Here is an 18,050-nt window from a genome sequence, read left to right as displayed (position 1 = left end):
AACAGGCCATTTGGTCCAACCAGTCCACACCAACCCTCTGAAGAGTATCCCACCCAGAACCATTCCTCTATCCTAATACTCTACACTTTCCCTGACTAATGCACCTAACCCACACATCCCTGAACACTATGGACAATATAGCCTGCCCAATCCACCTTAACTTGTACAACTTTTGACTGTGGTGGGAAACTGGAGCACTCAGAGGAAACCCAAGCAGGGAAGAATGTGCAAACTCCACACAGACAGTCACCCGAGGCTGGAATTGAACCTGGGTCCCTGGTGCTTTGAGGCAGCAGTGCTAACCACTGAGCCACCGTGCCACCCCCAATGAGTTACCGTGCCCCTATTGGCCCCTCGGATGATGACCTCGCCTCTCGAGGTCTTCCCTGCCCACTCTATCCATTAAGCCCCTCATTGCTTTGGAGACCTCAATCTCCCTCAGTCTCCTCTGTCCCAAGGAAAATGATCCTCATCTGTAAAACAAAATAAGCAAGTGACAGCCCCCTAAAGATCACACCACTCATTTTGAATAAATCAGTCAAATGGAATTAAATGAAACAGAGAGGTGACATCCCCTTAAGGGGGCACTCAAACCAAACAAAAGTCTCAGAAAGGAAACAAAATAAAATTTGCTTTTGAGTGTTGGTTCTACACAGTCATGGGTGCAACTCTGTCCTTTTTTGTGGAGACAGTGAGGGCTGCAGATGCTAAAGATCAGAGTCGAAGAGTGTGGTGCTGGAAAAGCCGGTCAGGCAGCATCCGAGGAGCAGGAGAATTGACATTTCGGGCATAAGCCCTTCATCAGGAGCTGATGCCTGAAACATCGATTCTCCTGCTCCTCGGATGCTGCCTGACTGGCTGTGCTTTTCCAGCACCAAACTCTTCGACTCCTTATATGTGCCCCAAATACTTAATTAAACAACTTTATTCAACCGCATGTTCCCGCCAATGACAAAGTCCAGATCGTAGGGGATGCAGGGTTTACTCCTGGGGGCAACCCTTTACGTGAAAATGTCTGCCGTAGACTCTACCATTTTGCTGCTGGAACAATCCAGTTCTGTGAGCAAAAATGACAAATGGTTCTTCTTGTTCTCTGTAGGAAAGCAAACATCGATTTGAAATGGAACATAGGAACCGGATTGAGGTTCTGAGTGGGGCGAATGCTGAGCTCCAGCGATTGGACAGAATGAGGAGCTCACAGACCAGGGACATACAGGTGACTGAGCGAACAATAGTGTATGTTCTGATAAACGTCATGTTTTCGAGACAGTATGTAGGGCAAAAGTCAACAGGATGAACTTGCACAGTTAATGTTTCTGAGGGATTGCTGGGTTGTAACAACAGTGAAGATCTCATATTAATTTTCTAACTTCTCTCTATGTTATAGCATTAAGAACTATGAAGAACATAGAACAACATGGGACAGGAACAGGCCCTTCGGCTGACAATGTTGCACCAAATTAAACTAATCCCTTCTGCCAGCCCTAGGTCCATATCCCTCCATTCCTTGCATATTCATGAGCTTATCTAAAAGCCCCTTAAATGCCCCTATTGTATCTGCCCCCATCACCACTCCTGGCAGCACATTCCAGACACCTACCGCCCTCTATGTAAAATACTTGCCCCTCACATCTACTTTAAACTTTCACCCTCTCACTTAAATGCTTGCCCCCTAGTTTTAGATATTTCAACTCTGGGAAAAAGATTCTAACCATCAACCCCTATCTGTGCATCTCATAATTTTATAGACTTCTATCAAGTCTGCCCTCAGCTTCCTTCCTGAGGAAGGGCTTATGCCCGAAACATCGATTCTCCTGTTCCTTGGATGCTGCCTGACCTGCTGCGCATTTCCAGCAACACATTTTCTGCCCTCAGCTTCTGCCAGTCCAGAGAAAACAACCTGAGTTTTTCTAGCCTCTCCTTAGAGCTCATACCCTCTAATCCAGGCAGCATCCTGGTAAACCTCTTCTGCAACATCTCCAAAGCCTACAACGTATATTTCATCCAATGCAGTTTGAATATACTTGATAACACAATGAGTTTGCGGGCAGGTTCTGGTGGAGTGTGATTATCATTGAACAAATAACCCAGTCTATTGTTCCCCGAGTTGATGGTCCCCCAGGTGCAGTCGATGTCTGTCTCAGTGTGCGTCCGGGGGAACAGATTGTAGAACACAGAGTCAAAACCTTTCAAGACAGCATTGTAGGTCTTGTAACAACAACTACTTGCATTTATGTGAAGCCTTTCAGGACAGTATTGTTGACCTGGGCTGCACTGCCTTTTGTGTAGCAGTGGGATTTGAGGTCCTTTGTGTGTTTCAGCAGTTTGCTTATCCTTCTTTGTCAGGGCTGTTGGAGCTTATTTGCGCACTATTCTGAAAGGAGCTGAGCTAATCTGGAGAATCGATCACTGATTTTGAGATTGTTGATTAATTTATTGATGTTTGGCTAAGGTCTGCCAATTGACTCGCCCAATTTTGTCAGTGGAATTTTATCAACAGGTATAGGGTAATACTGCGTAAGGTGATTTGTCCCTAAAAACTGGATGTTGAGGCATCTATCATTACATTGCTCAAGAGTCTTCAACCCAAACAGCTGACAAAGCTTAAACCCATTGTGACGAACCCCAGAAAATTTGAGCATGAGTTGGACAGAGACAAGGGAAGCAACCCTGACTCAATGAGTTGAGTTAATGAATGGACTTAGCTGAATAAATTAACAAAAAGGATCATGGAATCCCGACAGTGCAGCAAGAGGCCATTTGGCCCGTCAGGTCTGCAATGATCCTCTGAAGAGCACCCCACTTCATCTGCTTAACCCTGTGTTTACCTTGACTATATCACCTAACCTCTACATCCCTGGACTCTACAGGATGATTTGGCATGGATAATCCACCTGACCTGCACATCTTTGGATTGTGGGAGGAAACCGGAGCACCCAGTGGAAACCCTCACAGACATGGGGAGAATGTACAAACTCCACACAGATAGTCACCCGAAGCTGGAATCAAACCCGGGTCCCTGGCGCTGGGAGGCTGCAGTGCTCCCCACTGAAGCACTGTGCCACTCTAGAGCTAGTATTCTTCCCATCAACTTGTCTGCAGAACTGTTGGGTAATGATTGTTGTTTAAAGTTATAGTTCTGAAGTTTCCTCCCACAATTCAAGGATGTGCAGTTTAGGTGGCACGGTGGCTCAGTGGTTAGTACTGCTGCCTCACAGCGCCAGGGACCCAGGTTCAATTCCTGCCTCGAGCAACTGTCTGTGTGGAGTTTGCACATTCTCCCCGTGTCTGTGTGGGTTTCTTCCAGGTGCTCCGGTTTCCTCCCACAATCCAAAGATGTGCAGTTTAGGTTAATCGACCATGCTAAATTGCCCGTAGTGTTAGGTGTAGGGGAATGGGTCTGGCTGAGTTGCTCTTCGGAGGGTTGGTGTGGGGTTGTTGGGCCGAAGGGCTTGTTTCCACACTGTAGGGAATCTAATCTAACCTATCCATGCCAAATCATCCTGTAGAGTTCTGAAGGGGTTCACATTGGCTCCACCCATTCTACTGATGTCGCCCACAGTCTGTAAGTAGGGTCAAGGAGTTCTACTACAGCTTTCAGAGGGAGCAGATGTATCTGCACCAGCTCCTAAAGTCCTGGTTGCTATGCCTGACTGAAATTAGTTGCATTCATTGTTACTATGCAATGCATCATCTGTCAATACTTTCTAGTGAAGTATCTGCTATCAGAGGAGGTGAGGGCCCAGTGGTCTTATCACTGGGCTGTTAACTCAGAGACTCAGGTCGTGTCCGGGGGGGCCGAGTTTGAATCTTATCAGAGCAGATGGTGGGATTTGAATTCAGTTAAAAAAAAAACTCCAGTGGTCTTATCACTGGGCTGTTAACTCAGAGACTCAGGTCGTGTCCCGGGGGGCCGAGTTTGAATCTTATCAGAGCAGATGGTGGGATTTGAATTCAGTTAAAAAAAAACTTTAATTAAGAAACATAGAATTTCTCCAGTGTGGAAACTGGCCCTTCGGCCCACCAAGTCCACACTTACCCTCGGAAGAGTAACCTACCCAGACCTATTCCCCTGCCCCATTACTCTACATTTGCCCCTGACTAATGCAGCTAACCGACACATCCCTGGATACTATGGGGCAATTTAGCCTGGCCAATTCACCCTTAACCTGTACATCTTTGGATTGTGGGAGGAAACCCATGCAGATACAGGAAGAATGTGCAAACTCCACACACACTGTCTAATGATGACCATGAACTGGAACATAGAACATTACAGGGCAGTGTAGGCCCTTCGGCCCTGTTGCACCGACCTGTGAAACCAATCCGAAGCCCCTTCACCCTTCTAAGTTCCAATACGATTAGACTCAATCTCTCCTCGTAAGCTGATTTATGATGATCAGGAAAACACCATCTAGTTCAGTAGTTCCCTTTAGAGAAGGAAATTGCCATTCTACATGTGACTCCAGATGCACAGCGATGTGTTTGATTTTTATGGGTGATTCAGGATGGAGTAATAAATACTAGCCCAGCCTGTGACACACGCATCCTGTGGATGAATTAAAAAAAAATAATGATAGGTAGACCCAAGGTAAAGCAAGGGTAAAGGATGATTGGTGACAGGGAAACAACCTCAGACTACCTACCGCCAGTACCACATACTGCTGGAGATGGTAAATAGCACAAAACATGAGGAATGGTCAGCAGGGATAATATCACATGGTTGCAACAGTACCTCACTGACTCTTGTCATGAAAAAAATCCCCAAAAGACCCAGAAGGAAATGGATGTAGGTTTGTTCGCTGAGCTGGAAGGTTCATTTCCAGATATTTCGTCACCCTACTAGGTAACATTTTCAGTGGGCCTCTGTTTGGGTTGCTTTGGTTTGGTGATGTCAATTCCTGTGGTGACATCATTTCCTGTGGTGATGTCATTTCCGGTTCTGTTTCTCAGAGGGTGATAGATCAACAAACATATTGAGTTAGACTCCATCTACCATCCCCTGAAAAAAAGAACTGGAAATGATGTCACCACAGGAAATGACATCACCAAACCAAAGAAACCCAAACATATAAATAGAAAGCAGGAATTATCAACAGTGCTTCACCCGGAGTCCCACTGAAGATGTTACCTAGTAGGGTGACGAAATGTCTGGAAATAAACCATCCAGCTCAGCGAGCAAACCTACATCCAGAACCTCAACCTGAGCTACAAATCTTCTCAAAACTCGCTAAAACCCAGAAGAAAACAAAACAATTGAAGCAAGTGAGTTTTCCACTTTAAGAGCATTGCCATTTTAACAAGACACAGTCAGTTAGCAGTGGAAGCACGGTTACTGTCAGGGAAAGAGAGCAATGTCTCTGGAAGCAGCAAAAAAAAACCAAGCTCAGCACTCCCAAGAAAAAACTTCATTCAGAAACTGGCAAGAAGGCCTGGGCGTGAGTGTGGACCAGGGACAGAGAGAGAGAAGCAAGTCACGTTTTGAAAATGCGGACGCCTCAGTGAGGGAGGGGCTGTGCGGAGCAACAGAATATAAATTTGTCGATCCCTCAGGAAAAAGGGGATGACTTGGTGATAATCGATGCGAAGAGCTGGAAAAGGGAAAGCAAAGGAGAGTAAAAGAGAGTTCTCACCTCTCGCCGTGATCATCACCAACATTAAGGCACAGCTGCAAAAGACAGAAAAGAAAATAAATTTCATTTGTTTGGAGGTGGGAGGGGTGAGGGAGGCTACAGAATCAGAACTTATTTCAGTTGAAAACAAATACATTGAAGTAAATCTAGTGAAACAGTTTAACAGAGGAAGAAAGGAATAAATAGATATCTATGATGTGGTCTAATGTCATCCTCCCATGATATCTCTCTATTCCTTCATATCCCTGGCTGACATTTGGCTATAGTTTGTCAAATGCTGACCTTGTCAATGATGTCCACATGAAAACGTTTGTGGCATTATTATCTTCACCTCCTGCAAGGTAAACCTACCCAAACATATTCACAAAATCCCAACATTCAACCCATCAAGTCCACAACAACCTTCCAAAGAGCATCCCACCCAGACCCACACCCCTACCCTATATTTCCCATGGCTAACCCGCCCTGCCTGCACACTATGAGAAGTTTAGCATGGCCAATCCATCCAACCTGCGCATCTTTGGACTGTGGGAGGAAACCTACAAAGACACATAGAGAATGTACAAATGTCACACATTCCCCCAAGGCTGGGATTGAACCGGGGTCACTGGTGTTGTGAGGCAGCATTGCGAATCACTGAGCCACCTTTACAAGTGTAAAACCTCTTCTCGTCAGATTGTAAAAGGAGCTTAGTCAACTTTATCAACTATACATTGGGAACCTTATTGAAATGTCCCCCCAGCCCACGTAAGGATTTTCCAATCAGTAAAAGTATCTTAGAGTACAATATATTATCAGAGAAACAACCTCTGTTTTCAGTTTACCAATATCTTAACTTACGAATTCTAAATTATCCATGTGATCTTGTAAGGTTGTAAGTATGAGGCTAAAACTCTTTTATAATTGCTTATGAATATTTACTGTATTTGCCGTTCAGCTGGTGCCAGGGATGGGAATCGCGTAACAGCAAACGGGAGTTCGCTTTACAGAAAATAAAGGCCCGCAATTCACAAATCACATTAAAACCAAATCGCGTTTCATCAACCCGCGTTGTAGGAGAATGTTATGGACCAGGCCAGGCCCCCTCAAAATATTTCAAGAAAGTAGCCCAGACCCTAACTTTTCTAGTTGTTTTAAGCAGGTGTAGAGTGGATATTCCGGGAGTGATGCAGCTGGCCCAACCATTCAGTTTTGAACAATACAGAATTTATTTGCAAAATTACTGAAAGAAACCCAACCAAAAGAGAACAGAATACAAAATAATTTAACTTATCCGAAACCCCAGCAGAATATCCCCAATTAATGATTCTGTTCCCAATGCTTGCAACAATGCCCATAAACTCTCGTTGGCACAAAAGGAACAATCAAACACAGGGTCTTCCAGGAGTGATGTTAGAGGGAGGGAGGGTCAGCATGGACCTGCTTTTTGGGATCCAGCAGCTTCATAACTCATTAGCAGCCCTGAATGGCCAGACTAATGGCTAAAACCAAACCAAAACCAAGCCAAACCAGAGAAAAGCTGAGGTGAGGAAACCAGCCACTCCTCTTTCTTTCTACAAGTGTTTTTTTTAAACTTGAAAGATTTTTTCCTGAGGCAGTATCTGTTAGTTATAATCAAATTGGCCTTGAAACCCTTCCAAGCCAGCCCTCTTGGTAATTCTGTATTATGACTGCTCTGTACACAATCCCTGATGAAGGGCACATGCCCGAAACCTCGATTCTCCTGCTCCTCGGATGCTGCCTGACCTGCTGTGCTTTTCCAGCACCACAATCTCAACAAAAAACCCAAGGACAACGTAACTTTGTTTAAGAGGCAGCATCATCACAGAAACAAAAACAGAGGTTGCTGGAAAAGCTCAGCAAGTTTGCCAGCACCCGGGGAGAGAAATCCAAATTGACGTTTCGGGTCCGGTCTCCCTTCCTCAGAACAGAAAGCGACACAAAGTCTGACATAACCCTAAGCAGAAGTAGTTCCTGGGACAATCTGCAACCCCCATTCACCCAGAGCCCTTCTCTCCTGTTTCCTCATATTCATGTCTGTTCATGATCTGTTTCAGGAGAGGATCTACAACCTGGAGTCCAGTCTGGATTTATTTCTCCGCAACAGTTACAAGCAGGCCTTGGCTGAGGAGAGACGTCGCTATCGGTTTCTGGCTGAAAAACACTTCCACCTGTCGTCCCAGTTTCTCAGCTTTTACAACAAGGTAGGCACTGACACCCCATCATCCCCTGAGTTTGAAGACCTTTCCTAGGATCCAAACCACTCCAAAATACTCAGCACTGGGAATGAAGGCCTGCAGCTGACAGCTCATAAGACGTAAGGAATTGAAGTAAGCCATTCGGCCCATAGAGTCTGCTGTGCCTTTCAGTGAGATCATGGGCTGACCTGATCATTCTCAACTACTAATCCATGAGGTGGCTCAGCGATTAGCACTGCTGCCTTACAGTACTAGGGACCTTGGTTTGATTCCACCCTTGGGTGACTATGTGCATGGAGTTTACACAATCTCCGTGTGTCTGTGTGGTTTTCCCTCCAGGTGCTCTGGTGTCCTCCCACAGTTCAAAGGTATGCAGGTTAAGTGCATTGGCTGTGCTAAATTGCTCCGTGGTATCCAGGGATGTCTGGGTTAGCCATGGGAAATGCAGGGTTATGAGGGGGTTGGGAGGTCTCCAGTCTGAAAAGCGACGCACCACCACCACTTAATTATGTATTCAAACAGCTAGTTACCTCTGTATTCTGTGTGATCTAACCTTGTCAAACACTAAAGAAGGTGCAAAACCTGACCTACTCTTGGCAAGTAAGGCAGGGCACTGACTGAGGTGTCAGTGGGGGAGTACTTGGGGGCCAGTGACCATAATTCTATTAGTTTTAAAAGAGTGATGGAAGAGGATAGACCAGATTCAAGAGATGAAGTTCTAAATTGGAGGAAGGCTAATTTTGATGATGTTGGGCAAGAACTTTCAAAAGCTGATTGAAGGCAGATGTTCGCAGGTAATGGGACAGCTGGAAAATGGGAAGCCTTTAGAAATGAGATAACGAGAGTCCACATACTGTATATTTCTGTCAGGGTGAAAGGAAAGACTGGTAGGTGTAGGGAATGCTGGATGACGAAAGAAATTGAGGGTTTGGTTAAGAAAAAGAAGGAAGCATATGTCAGGTGAAGATGAGATAGATGGAATGAATCCTTAGAAGAGTATAAAGGCATGAGGAGTATACTTAAGAGGGAAATCAGGAGAGCAAGCATGAGGTAGCTTTGGCAAATAGAGTATGGAGAATCCAAAGGTGTTTCACAAATACATTTAGGACAAAAGAGTAACTAGGGAGAGAATAGGGCCCCTCAAAGATCAGCAACTTATAGAGGTTTATAAAATCATGAGGATCACGGACAGGATAAATAGACAAAGTCTCTTCCCTGGAGTGGAGGAGTCCAGAACCAAATGGCACAGGTTTAGGGTGAGAGAGGAAAGATATAAAAGGGACCTAAGGGGCACCTTTTTCACACACAGGGTGGTACATGTATGCAATGAGCTGCCAGAGGAAGTGGTGGAGGCTGGTACAATTGCAACATTTAAAAGACATCTGGATGGGTATATGAATAGGAAGGGTTTGGAGGGATATGGGCCGGATGCGAGCAGGAGGGACTAGTTTAGGTTGGGATATCCGGCCGGCATGGACGGGTTGGATCGAAGGGTCTGTTTCTGTGCTGTACATCTCTATGACTCTATGACCTTAGTGAAGTCCATATTGACCACATCCACTGCTCTGCCTTCATCAATCCTCTTCATCACTTCCTCAAAAAACTCAATCAAGTTAGTGAGACACGATTTTCCATGCACAACAGAATCATACAGCACAGAAAGAGATCCTTTGGCCCAACTCGTCCATGCCAACCGGATTTCCCAAACTGAACTGGCCCCATTTGCCTGCATTTGGCCCATATCCCTGTAAACCTTTCCTCTCCATGTACCTGTCCAAATGTCTTTTAAATGTTGTAACTGTACCCATCTCTATCACCTCTGACAGCTCGTTCTATACACGCACCACCCTCTGCATGAAAATGGAACCCCTCAGGTCCCCTTTAAATCTTACCCCTCTCACCTTAAACGTATGCCCTCTACTTTTGGAGACCCTTATCTGAGGAAAGGACCTTGGCTAATCACCTTATTTAAGACCGTCATGATTTTATAAACCTCAATATGGTCACCCACCTCAGGTGACTGACTGTGTGGAGTTTGCACATTCTCCCTGTGTCTGCATGGGTTTCCTCGGGTGCTCCGGTTTCCTCCCACAGTCCAAAAATGTGCAGGTTAGGTAAATTGGCCATGCTAAATTGCCCATAGTGTTAGGTGAAGGGGTAAATGTAGGGGTATGGGTGGGTTGCGCTTCGGCAGGTCAGTGTGGACTTGTTGGGCCGAAGGGCCTGTTTCCACACTGTAACTAGTCTAATCTACACCCCTCAGCCTACGCCTCTCCTTATAACTCAAACCTTTCAGTCTCGTAACATCCTTGTCAATGTTTTTGCATGCTTTCAAGTTTAATAACATCTTTTCTATAGCAGGGTGACCAGAATTTTGCAGTTCTCAAAATGTGGCCTTACCAATGTCTTGTACAGCCATCATTTGATAACCCAAATCCTGTACTCGATATTCTGATCGATCCAGGCCACAAGCGTGCCAAATGCCACCTTAACCACCCTGTCTCCTCATAGAATCCCTACAAAGCAGATAGACACTATTCGGCCCATTGAATCTAGATTAACCCTCTGAACATCTAGACCATCCCTCCCTACCCCACCCCACCGCATCCTCGCAGATATAAATTGCCCCAAACATCCATTTAGTTCACAAGTGGTACCCTGGGTGTGTGGGGAAATCAGGCTTTCATACCAGCCTGGCCTTACTCGTGACTCCAGACCGACAGGAATGTGACTGATACCTCCACGCCAAAGTGCCAGGATGGAGCGTACACACCAGCCTCCCATCTACTGGAAACATCTCTGACAGAGTGAGCCCACGGCCCTCTTCCACAGTAATGGTATGATAATTGGCAGATTGGAGGGTGATTTCCCCATGACGTCATTTCCCAGGGTAGAGTTTTGATTGTCCCTTTTGGTGGCCATGTAAGCTGAACTCATTAGAACAGGGCAAGGAATCAGTCAAGTGACTGTAATCATTGACAGGACAGGGAATTTGATGGACAGGTCCACCCAAAGTCTGTCCACCATCCTGAAGGCCCAAGTCAGGATGGAACGCTCTCTGCTTGCCTCTTGATATGTCGCAGGAGAAAGTGAGGTCTGCAGATGCTGGAGATCAGAGCTGAAAATGTGTTGCTGGAAAAGCGCAGCAGGTCAGGCAGCAGCCAGGGAACAGGAGAATCAACATTTCGGGCATAAGCCCGGGTTTCGGGTTCCTGTAGAAGGGCTTATGCCCGAAACGTCGATTCTCCTGTTCCCTGGATGCTGCCTGACCTGCTGCGCTTTTCCAGCAACACATTTTCAGCTCTTGATATGTCCCAGCAAACCACTCAGGAAGACAGCTCATCAGCATCTACTGAAGGGTAGTTAGGAGATAGACCAAAAATGCTGGCCTAACCATGGATGCTTGCATCCTCTGAGTGAATGAAGTGATCTGGTTTGTTGGGATCAATATCCCACTCGGTCATCTATTAAGATATTGGCCCCCCCAAGGTATTTTCCACCTGTTGTCATGTGTTTGAGTGTTGATTCATATTGGATGGAGATATGCATAGCCTTCCCAAAGGCTTTTTCTTCGGCCTGTGTTTGTTGACACAGAGGGAACTTGCGTATTAGTCTTTCATCTGAATGTCTGCACAAGTAGCATCTCTTCCAAGAGCTAACTAATTCAGCACAATCAAAGGATACAGTCATTACTGTAGGCACACACCCGCTGCTGTTGTGAATTATGAATGTATGGTGTTACACAGCCAACAGATGTTAACAATGTAATTAATCAAACTTTGGGATTCTCTGACACGGTGGAAGCAGCCTAACTTCTGGCCCAAAAGTTCATGTGCCACCTTCCTAGGATGTATTGCCTGAACAAGGTGGCTCAAGTTGTTAAGGGCTGTTACGGTACAGTGGTAGTGTAGTCCCACCTACTCCAGAGGTGTGTCATAACATCTTTGTGAAAGGTTGACTAGAAGATGCCTATGATGTAGCCAAGTTAATTATAAATTAGCTACAAAGTGAGGTACATTTCTTTCTCTGTATTAATTAAGATAATTTTAGTTCAATAATGACAGTAATTGTGCCTGTGCTGTTGGTAATAATCAGTAAACTGATCCTCTTTTTGTTTATTCGTGGGGTGTGGGTTTCGTTGACTTGGCTGGCATTTATTGCAGATTCCTTGATGCTCCTGCAGGGTTACATGATTGACAATGTCGCAAGACTGAAATGATGGCCCCACTGTTAATCATTGGGTTGCTATGCTTTATCTGTTCCTCGTTCTCCTCATTTTCTGTTTCAGGCTCGTGACGTTCTCCACAGCAAAGTCCCAGGGTGGAGAGAACACACCAGCCCAGCATCTTCTGGAAACGTCTCTGGCAGAGCGAGCCCACGGCCTTCTTCCATGGTAATGTCTCTCAATACAGTAACCAGCAAGTTGGCAGGTCATTTTCCTTTGTCGTCATTTCCCAGGGTGGAACTCTGACTGAAAACAAACAATGCTAACGTTTCGAATCTAGATGCCTCTTCATCAGAGGTCTTCGTCAGCTCTGACGAAGATTCATCTCAATTCGAAACGTTACCTTGCTCTCTCTCCACAGATGTTGCCTGACCCGCTGTGATCTCCAGCATTTTTCACTTTCAGTGCAGATTCCAGCATCTCCAGTAATTTGCTCCTGGATGGACCTCTGATTGTCCCATTTGGTGGCCAAGTTAGCTGAACTCATTAGAACAGGGCAAGGAATTGGTCGAGTGGCTGTAATTATTGGGTTCTGATAGACAGGGGGTCAGGAAACTTGATGTACAGGTCTTCCCAAAACCTGTTGGATGTCCTGAAGGCACAAGTCAGGAGGGGGATGTAAGACTGACTGCTTGCCTGAATGAGTAAAGCTCTAATAATGCTCAAAGATCTCAACACCATCCAGGATGAAGCTTACATCTTGACTGGCCCATTCACCCCTGCCAACATTCACTCCCTGTCAGCACTGATGCATGGTGAACACCATCTACAAGGTGCACTGCAGAAACCCACCACCAAATCGCCTTCGAGAGCACCTTCCAAACCGAAAGGATGAGTGCAGCAGTCACATGACTTTGGTGGTGCCTATATCCTAGGGGTATTTGCATCGGCATTAGTAGGAAGAGGTATTTGGAAAATAGAAAGAAGAACTTTTCCTTTATTTCTTCTGTTGAATTGGCCCAGAGAGCTGTTGACAGTTGGACAGCATGCTGGCATTATCATTTCTGAGGAGGCGTCTAGACTTTCAATAGCTCTCAATTTGCTTTTTGCGGAATTCTCACTGGAAAATGTTATGTAGATCCAGACCACTATCACTCGATGTGTTAAGGCTCTGTCTGAAAACCTACAAACCAAGCATCGAGTATCAGAGTTGGGACACCATGTTGCAGCTGTACAGGACATTGGTTAGGCCACTTTTGGAATATCGCGTTCAATTCTGGTCTCCCTCATGTCAGAAGGATGTTGTGAAACCTGAAAGTGTTCAGAAAAGATTTACAAGGATGTTGCCAGGGTTGGAGGATCTGAGCTATAGGGAGAGGCTGAATAGACTGGGGCTGTTTTTCCTGGAACATCGGAGGCTGAGGGGTGATCTTATAAAGGTTTATAAAATCAGGAGAGGCATGGATAGGGTAAATAGGCAAGGTCTTTTTCCCAGCATAGTGGAGTCCAAACCTAGAGGACATAGGTTTGAACTGAGAGAGGATAGATTTAAAAAGGGCCAACTGTTTCACATAGAGGGTGGTGCGTATATGGAATGAGCTGCCAGAGGAAGTGGTGGAGGCTGGTACAATTGCAACATTTAAAAGACATGCAGATGGGTAAATGATTAGGAAGGGTTTAGAAGGATATGGGCCAAGTGCTGGCAAATGGGACTAGATTAATTTAGGATATCTGGTTGGTATGGATAAGTTGGACTGAAGGGTCTGTTTCCATTCTGTATATCTCAATGACTGTGTAGTTAACTGCATGATGACAATAGATACTACACTGGTAGTTAGACAGAATTACTAAGACAATCAGGAGACAGAGATGAAATATTTACTACCATGAGGATCTAGTGTGAGCTAGTGTGCAGTCTACAAAATTAACCCTTTCAGATGCATTGTGTTTTTGCTACTTCAGTGAAGTTTTAGTTTACATATATATACTATTATGTCAAACAAGCAAATGCAGATGTAATCTGACACAGGACTGCAACTGATCCACATGATACAGTGAATTGTATAACTGCTGGAAATAAAATTATTTGAAAGCTGAGGACCCAGCTTGTTGACGTATTTTGTGTTTTAATTTCTCAAAACATTGCCCCCACAGAGTGATGATAATGTCTCGAGGTATAGCTATGTTCCCAGCCCTCAGCCACCGAGTCGTGAATTAAATGGGGCAGAGCTGACCACATATCCATACTCTGACCACAGGCAACTTGAGGAAAGAAATGCCTTACCGAGTAAGATGTTCTGGAGTTTCTTATATGTGTACTGCTCATGTTCTTCCTAATCAAAATGCATCACCTCACATGCCTCTTCACTGAATTTCTATTGCTGCCAAACTGACCACAGCTTTCAAAGGAAATGCATGTACAATCTGTTTTAAATGAAATAATGTTCCTTCTCTATCATTAACTTGATTTCAGTTCCCTTAAACAATATATAATAGATCTTTAATTCATTTCAAAACATCATCAATATTTTGAAGACATGGAAACATAAAAAGTAGAAACAGAGGTAGGCCATTTGGCCCATTGAACCCAGTCCTCCAGTTCTGGACTCCCCCACCCCAGGGAAAACATCTTGATTATTCACCCTAGCCATGCCACTCATGATTTTTAAAGTCACCCCTCAGCCTCCAACGCTCCAGGTAAAACAGCCCCAGCCTATTTTGCTTCTCCCTGTAGCTCAAACCCTCCGACCCTGGCAACATGCTTGTAAGTCTTTTCTGAGCCCTTTCAAGTTTCACAACATCTTTCCTGCAGCAGGGAGACCAGAAGTGGCCAACCAATGTCCGCAACATTGTTACTCAATGTTAAGACTAATATTGTTGTTGCCGCTGTAATTTCAGAGCGACATGTGTGAGCGGGGAGTCTAAGTAGGTTATGAAGCTTCAGGGGAGTGGAGTGGTGCAATGATTGATGGCTGCAGGGACATGCACACCCAGTGAGTGATGATATCTGTTGTCTGTTTTCTCAGGAGCAGGCTTTGAGGGGCGTCTGTCAAGGTCTGGCTCACTTGGAGAAAAGATTAATGCAACGGTCAATCCTCGCGTACAAGCCATTGCCTCTCACTCCGCCGGCAGCAATAAAACCATGTTAAGTTTTGAAAGAGGGGATATTATCGCCATTTTGGTTCCCGAGGCGAGGAATGGCTGGCTTTATGGAAAACTGGAAGGCACACCCAAGTACGTAATTCTGACAATCACTTGATGGAACGTGACTGTGGTTGAGAAGAGAAACACAGAGCCAACGGTTTCTGCCTTCCCCTCATCAAGACAAGTTCCAAATTTCAAACAATCACAATGATTACTACCACAGGAGAAAGTCAGGAGTCACACCACACCAGGTTATGGTCCAACGGGTTTATCTGAAATCACAAGCTTTCAGAGCACTGCCCCTTCATCAGGTGGATGCGCTTCGAAAGCTTGTGGTTTCAAATGAACCTGTTGAACTAAAACCCAGTGTCGTGTGACTTCTGACCTTGCCCACCCCAGTCCAACACCGGCTCCTCCACGTCATGGCTACCACAGGGGAACGTCGTCTTTATTGGCTGGCAGGGGTTTATACAATCCTGAGGGGCACAGATAAGGTGGAAAGCAAAGATCTTTTCCCTAGGATTGGGAAGTTCAAAGCTAGAGGGCAAAATTTTAAAATGAGGGGAGAAAGGGACCTGAGGGCCTTTTCGCACAGAGTGTCACTCGTGTGAGGCATGAAGTGCCAGAGGAAGTGGTAGATGCGGACAAAGTAACAACATTTAAAAGACATTTGGACAGGTACATGAATAGGAAGAGGTTAGAGGAATATGGGTCAAACGCAGGCAAGTGGAACTAGTTTAGTTTGGGAAACTTGGTCGGCATGGATGAGTTGGACCAAAGGGTCTGTTTCTATGCTTCATGACTCTATGTTGGAGGTACAACCAAAATGATTAGTGAGTGATGTACGTTAACTGTAAATATTACGCAGTCAGGTCAAAATGTTCCTTTAAATTCATTGAAGGATAGGATTATCATTATCTCTGAGAATTGGGATTGGATTTAGTTTTGACCATGGCAGCTGACGGAACTCAAATGCGGTCAATAATTCTGGAATATGTAATAGTGGCCATGTTAAAACTTCATCTGGAGTCACTAATGCCCTTTAGGGAAGAAAATCTGCCATTCTTAGCCAGTCTGGCCTACACGTGACTCCAGAACCACAGCAAGGTGAATGGTGTTCTAGAACAGAGGGACCTAGGAGTTCTGGTACATGATTTTTTTGAAGTTTGCATCATGTATAGAGTGGGTGAATAAAAAGATGTTTAGCACGCGTGCCTTCATGGCTCAGGCCTTTTCCCTTGGATGGGAAATTTCAAGACCATGGGGTATATTTTTAAAAAGAAAGGAGATAGATTTATAAAAAGACCCAAGGGGCAAGTGTTTTGGTTTGAGTGCAGAATGAAGTACCTGAGGAAGAGGTGAATGTTGGTTACAACAGTTATAACGTTTAAAAGACATTTGGATAAGTACATGAATAGGAAAGGTTTGGAGGGATATGGGCCACGGGCAGGCAGGTGGGACTAGTTTAGTTTGGGATTATGGTTGGCATAAATGAGTTGGACCGAAGGGTCTGATTCTGTGCTGTATGACTCTGTGACCCTTAACTACTCTCTGGAATGGCTGAGCAAACCATCAGTTCAAGGGCAGTTAGGGACTGGCAACTCACACTGGCCTCGCCAGAGACACCCACATCCCCTGAGAAAAGAAAATGTATCAGAACTGCACACAATATTTCACTGGGAGCTGTACCAATGGACTTGTTAAGTGTCTGGAATACTTCAGTTTTGAGCTCAATATTACTCTTTTATCCCTGCTCCTTATCTGTTGCCTATTTCACATCTTCACCATGTACATCTGTAGTTTCCCCAATATTACCATCATCACTCTGACTTTGTCCAATCACAGCAGTTAAGGTAATACAAAGCTAGCCTTGAGTATACTTTTTACCCCTCTAGCCTGACACTTTCCCTTTAATTGCATATACCCTTTAAATTTGATTTGGATGCAATTTTTCACATCCACATGGCCCTCATGTGCATCATTATTTGACCTGATATTTCTGTGAAATTATATTGAGCTGACCTTGGAGAATTGAGGGCTAGCAAAACACCTTAATGTTTTTCAATTCATTCGCAATGTGCATTGCCGGGAGGTCAGCACCTGTAGTCCATCCCTCACTGCCCAGAGGGTTTTTAAATGTCAACGATATTGCTGTGGGTCTCGAGTCACATGTAGACCAGCCCAGTTAAGATGGTAATTTGCTTCCCTGAAGGACGTTAATGAACCAGATGTGTTTTCCCCCAATAATCAACAAAGGCTCACTGTCATCACTAAGCTCCTAATTCCATATTTTTAATCAAAATGAAATTCTGCCATGGTGAGATTTGAACCTGGGTGCCAGGACATCATGCAGGCCTCTGAGTTAATAGTTTTGGGGCAGCACAGTGGCTCAGTGGTTAGCACTGCTGCCTCACAGCGCCAGGGACCTGGGGTCTATTCTACCCTCAGGTGACTGTCTGTGTGGAGTTTGCACCCTCTCCCCCTGTCTGTATAGGTTTCCTCCGGGTGCTCTGGTTTCCTCCCACAGTCCAAAGATGTGCAAGTCAGGTGGATTGGCCGTGCTAAATTGCCCCATAGTGTCCAGGGATGTGTAGGTTAGGTGCATTAGTCAGGGGTAAATATAGCATAACAAGGTAGGGGAATGGGTTTGGGTGGGTTACGCTTCGGAGGGTCAGTGTGGAGTTGTTGGGCCAAATGGCCTGTTTCCGCACTGTAGGGATTCTATGATACTAGTTCAGCACGAATACCATGAGGCTGTCAGCTCCTCTAGCCTGCCCCTTCTGGTTGGTCACGTGTTAACCATTTCAAACCATTCAGCACCCACATAGTAAAGTTGCTCCAACTTTGTAGTTACGTTTAGAGACGGTAGAGTCGTGGTAATGTCACTACACTAGTAATCCAGAGAGACAT

The 18,050-nt window shown here is 45.1% G+C and overlaps 1 protein-coding gene across 2 annotated transcripts in view; it reads left to right on the top strand.

Annotated features, from left to right (window-relative positions):
• LOC122541977 (brain-specific angiogenesis inhibitor 1-associated protein 2-like protein 2) overlaps window positions 1-18,050 on the top strand; it is a 66,307-nt gene that overhangs the window by 28,356 nt on the left and 19,901 nt on the right. For both annotated transcript variants that reach the window (XM_043679272.1, XM_043679273.1), the window contains exons 6-10: window positions 1,100-1,216; window positions 7,691-7,837; window positions 12,120-12,224; window positions 14,151-14,283; window positions 15,023-15,230. In XM_043679272.1, coding sequence (XP_043535207.1) covers window positions 1,100-1,216; window positions 7,691-7,837; window positions 12,120-12,224; window positions 14,151-14,283; window positions 15,023-15,230 — 710 coding nt within the window. The remainder of the gene's footprint in view (window positions 1-1,099; window positions 1,217-7,690; window positions 7,838-12,119; window positions 12,225-14,150; window positions 14,284-15,022; window positions 15,231-18,050) is intronic.

The sequence above is a fragment of the Chiloscyllium plagiosum genome, chromosome 39, assembly GCF_004010195.1.
Source record: "Chiloscyllium plagiosum isolate BGI_BamShark_2017 chromosome 39, ASM401019v2, whole genome shotgun sequence".
Classification (NCBI taxonomy): Eukaryota; Metazoa; Chordata; class Chondrichthyes; order Orectolobiformes; family Hemiscylliidae; genus Chiloscyllium; species Chiloscyllium plagiosum.
This window is presented reverse-complemented; position numbering and strand designations above follow the sequence as displayed.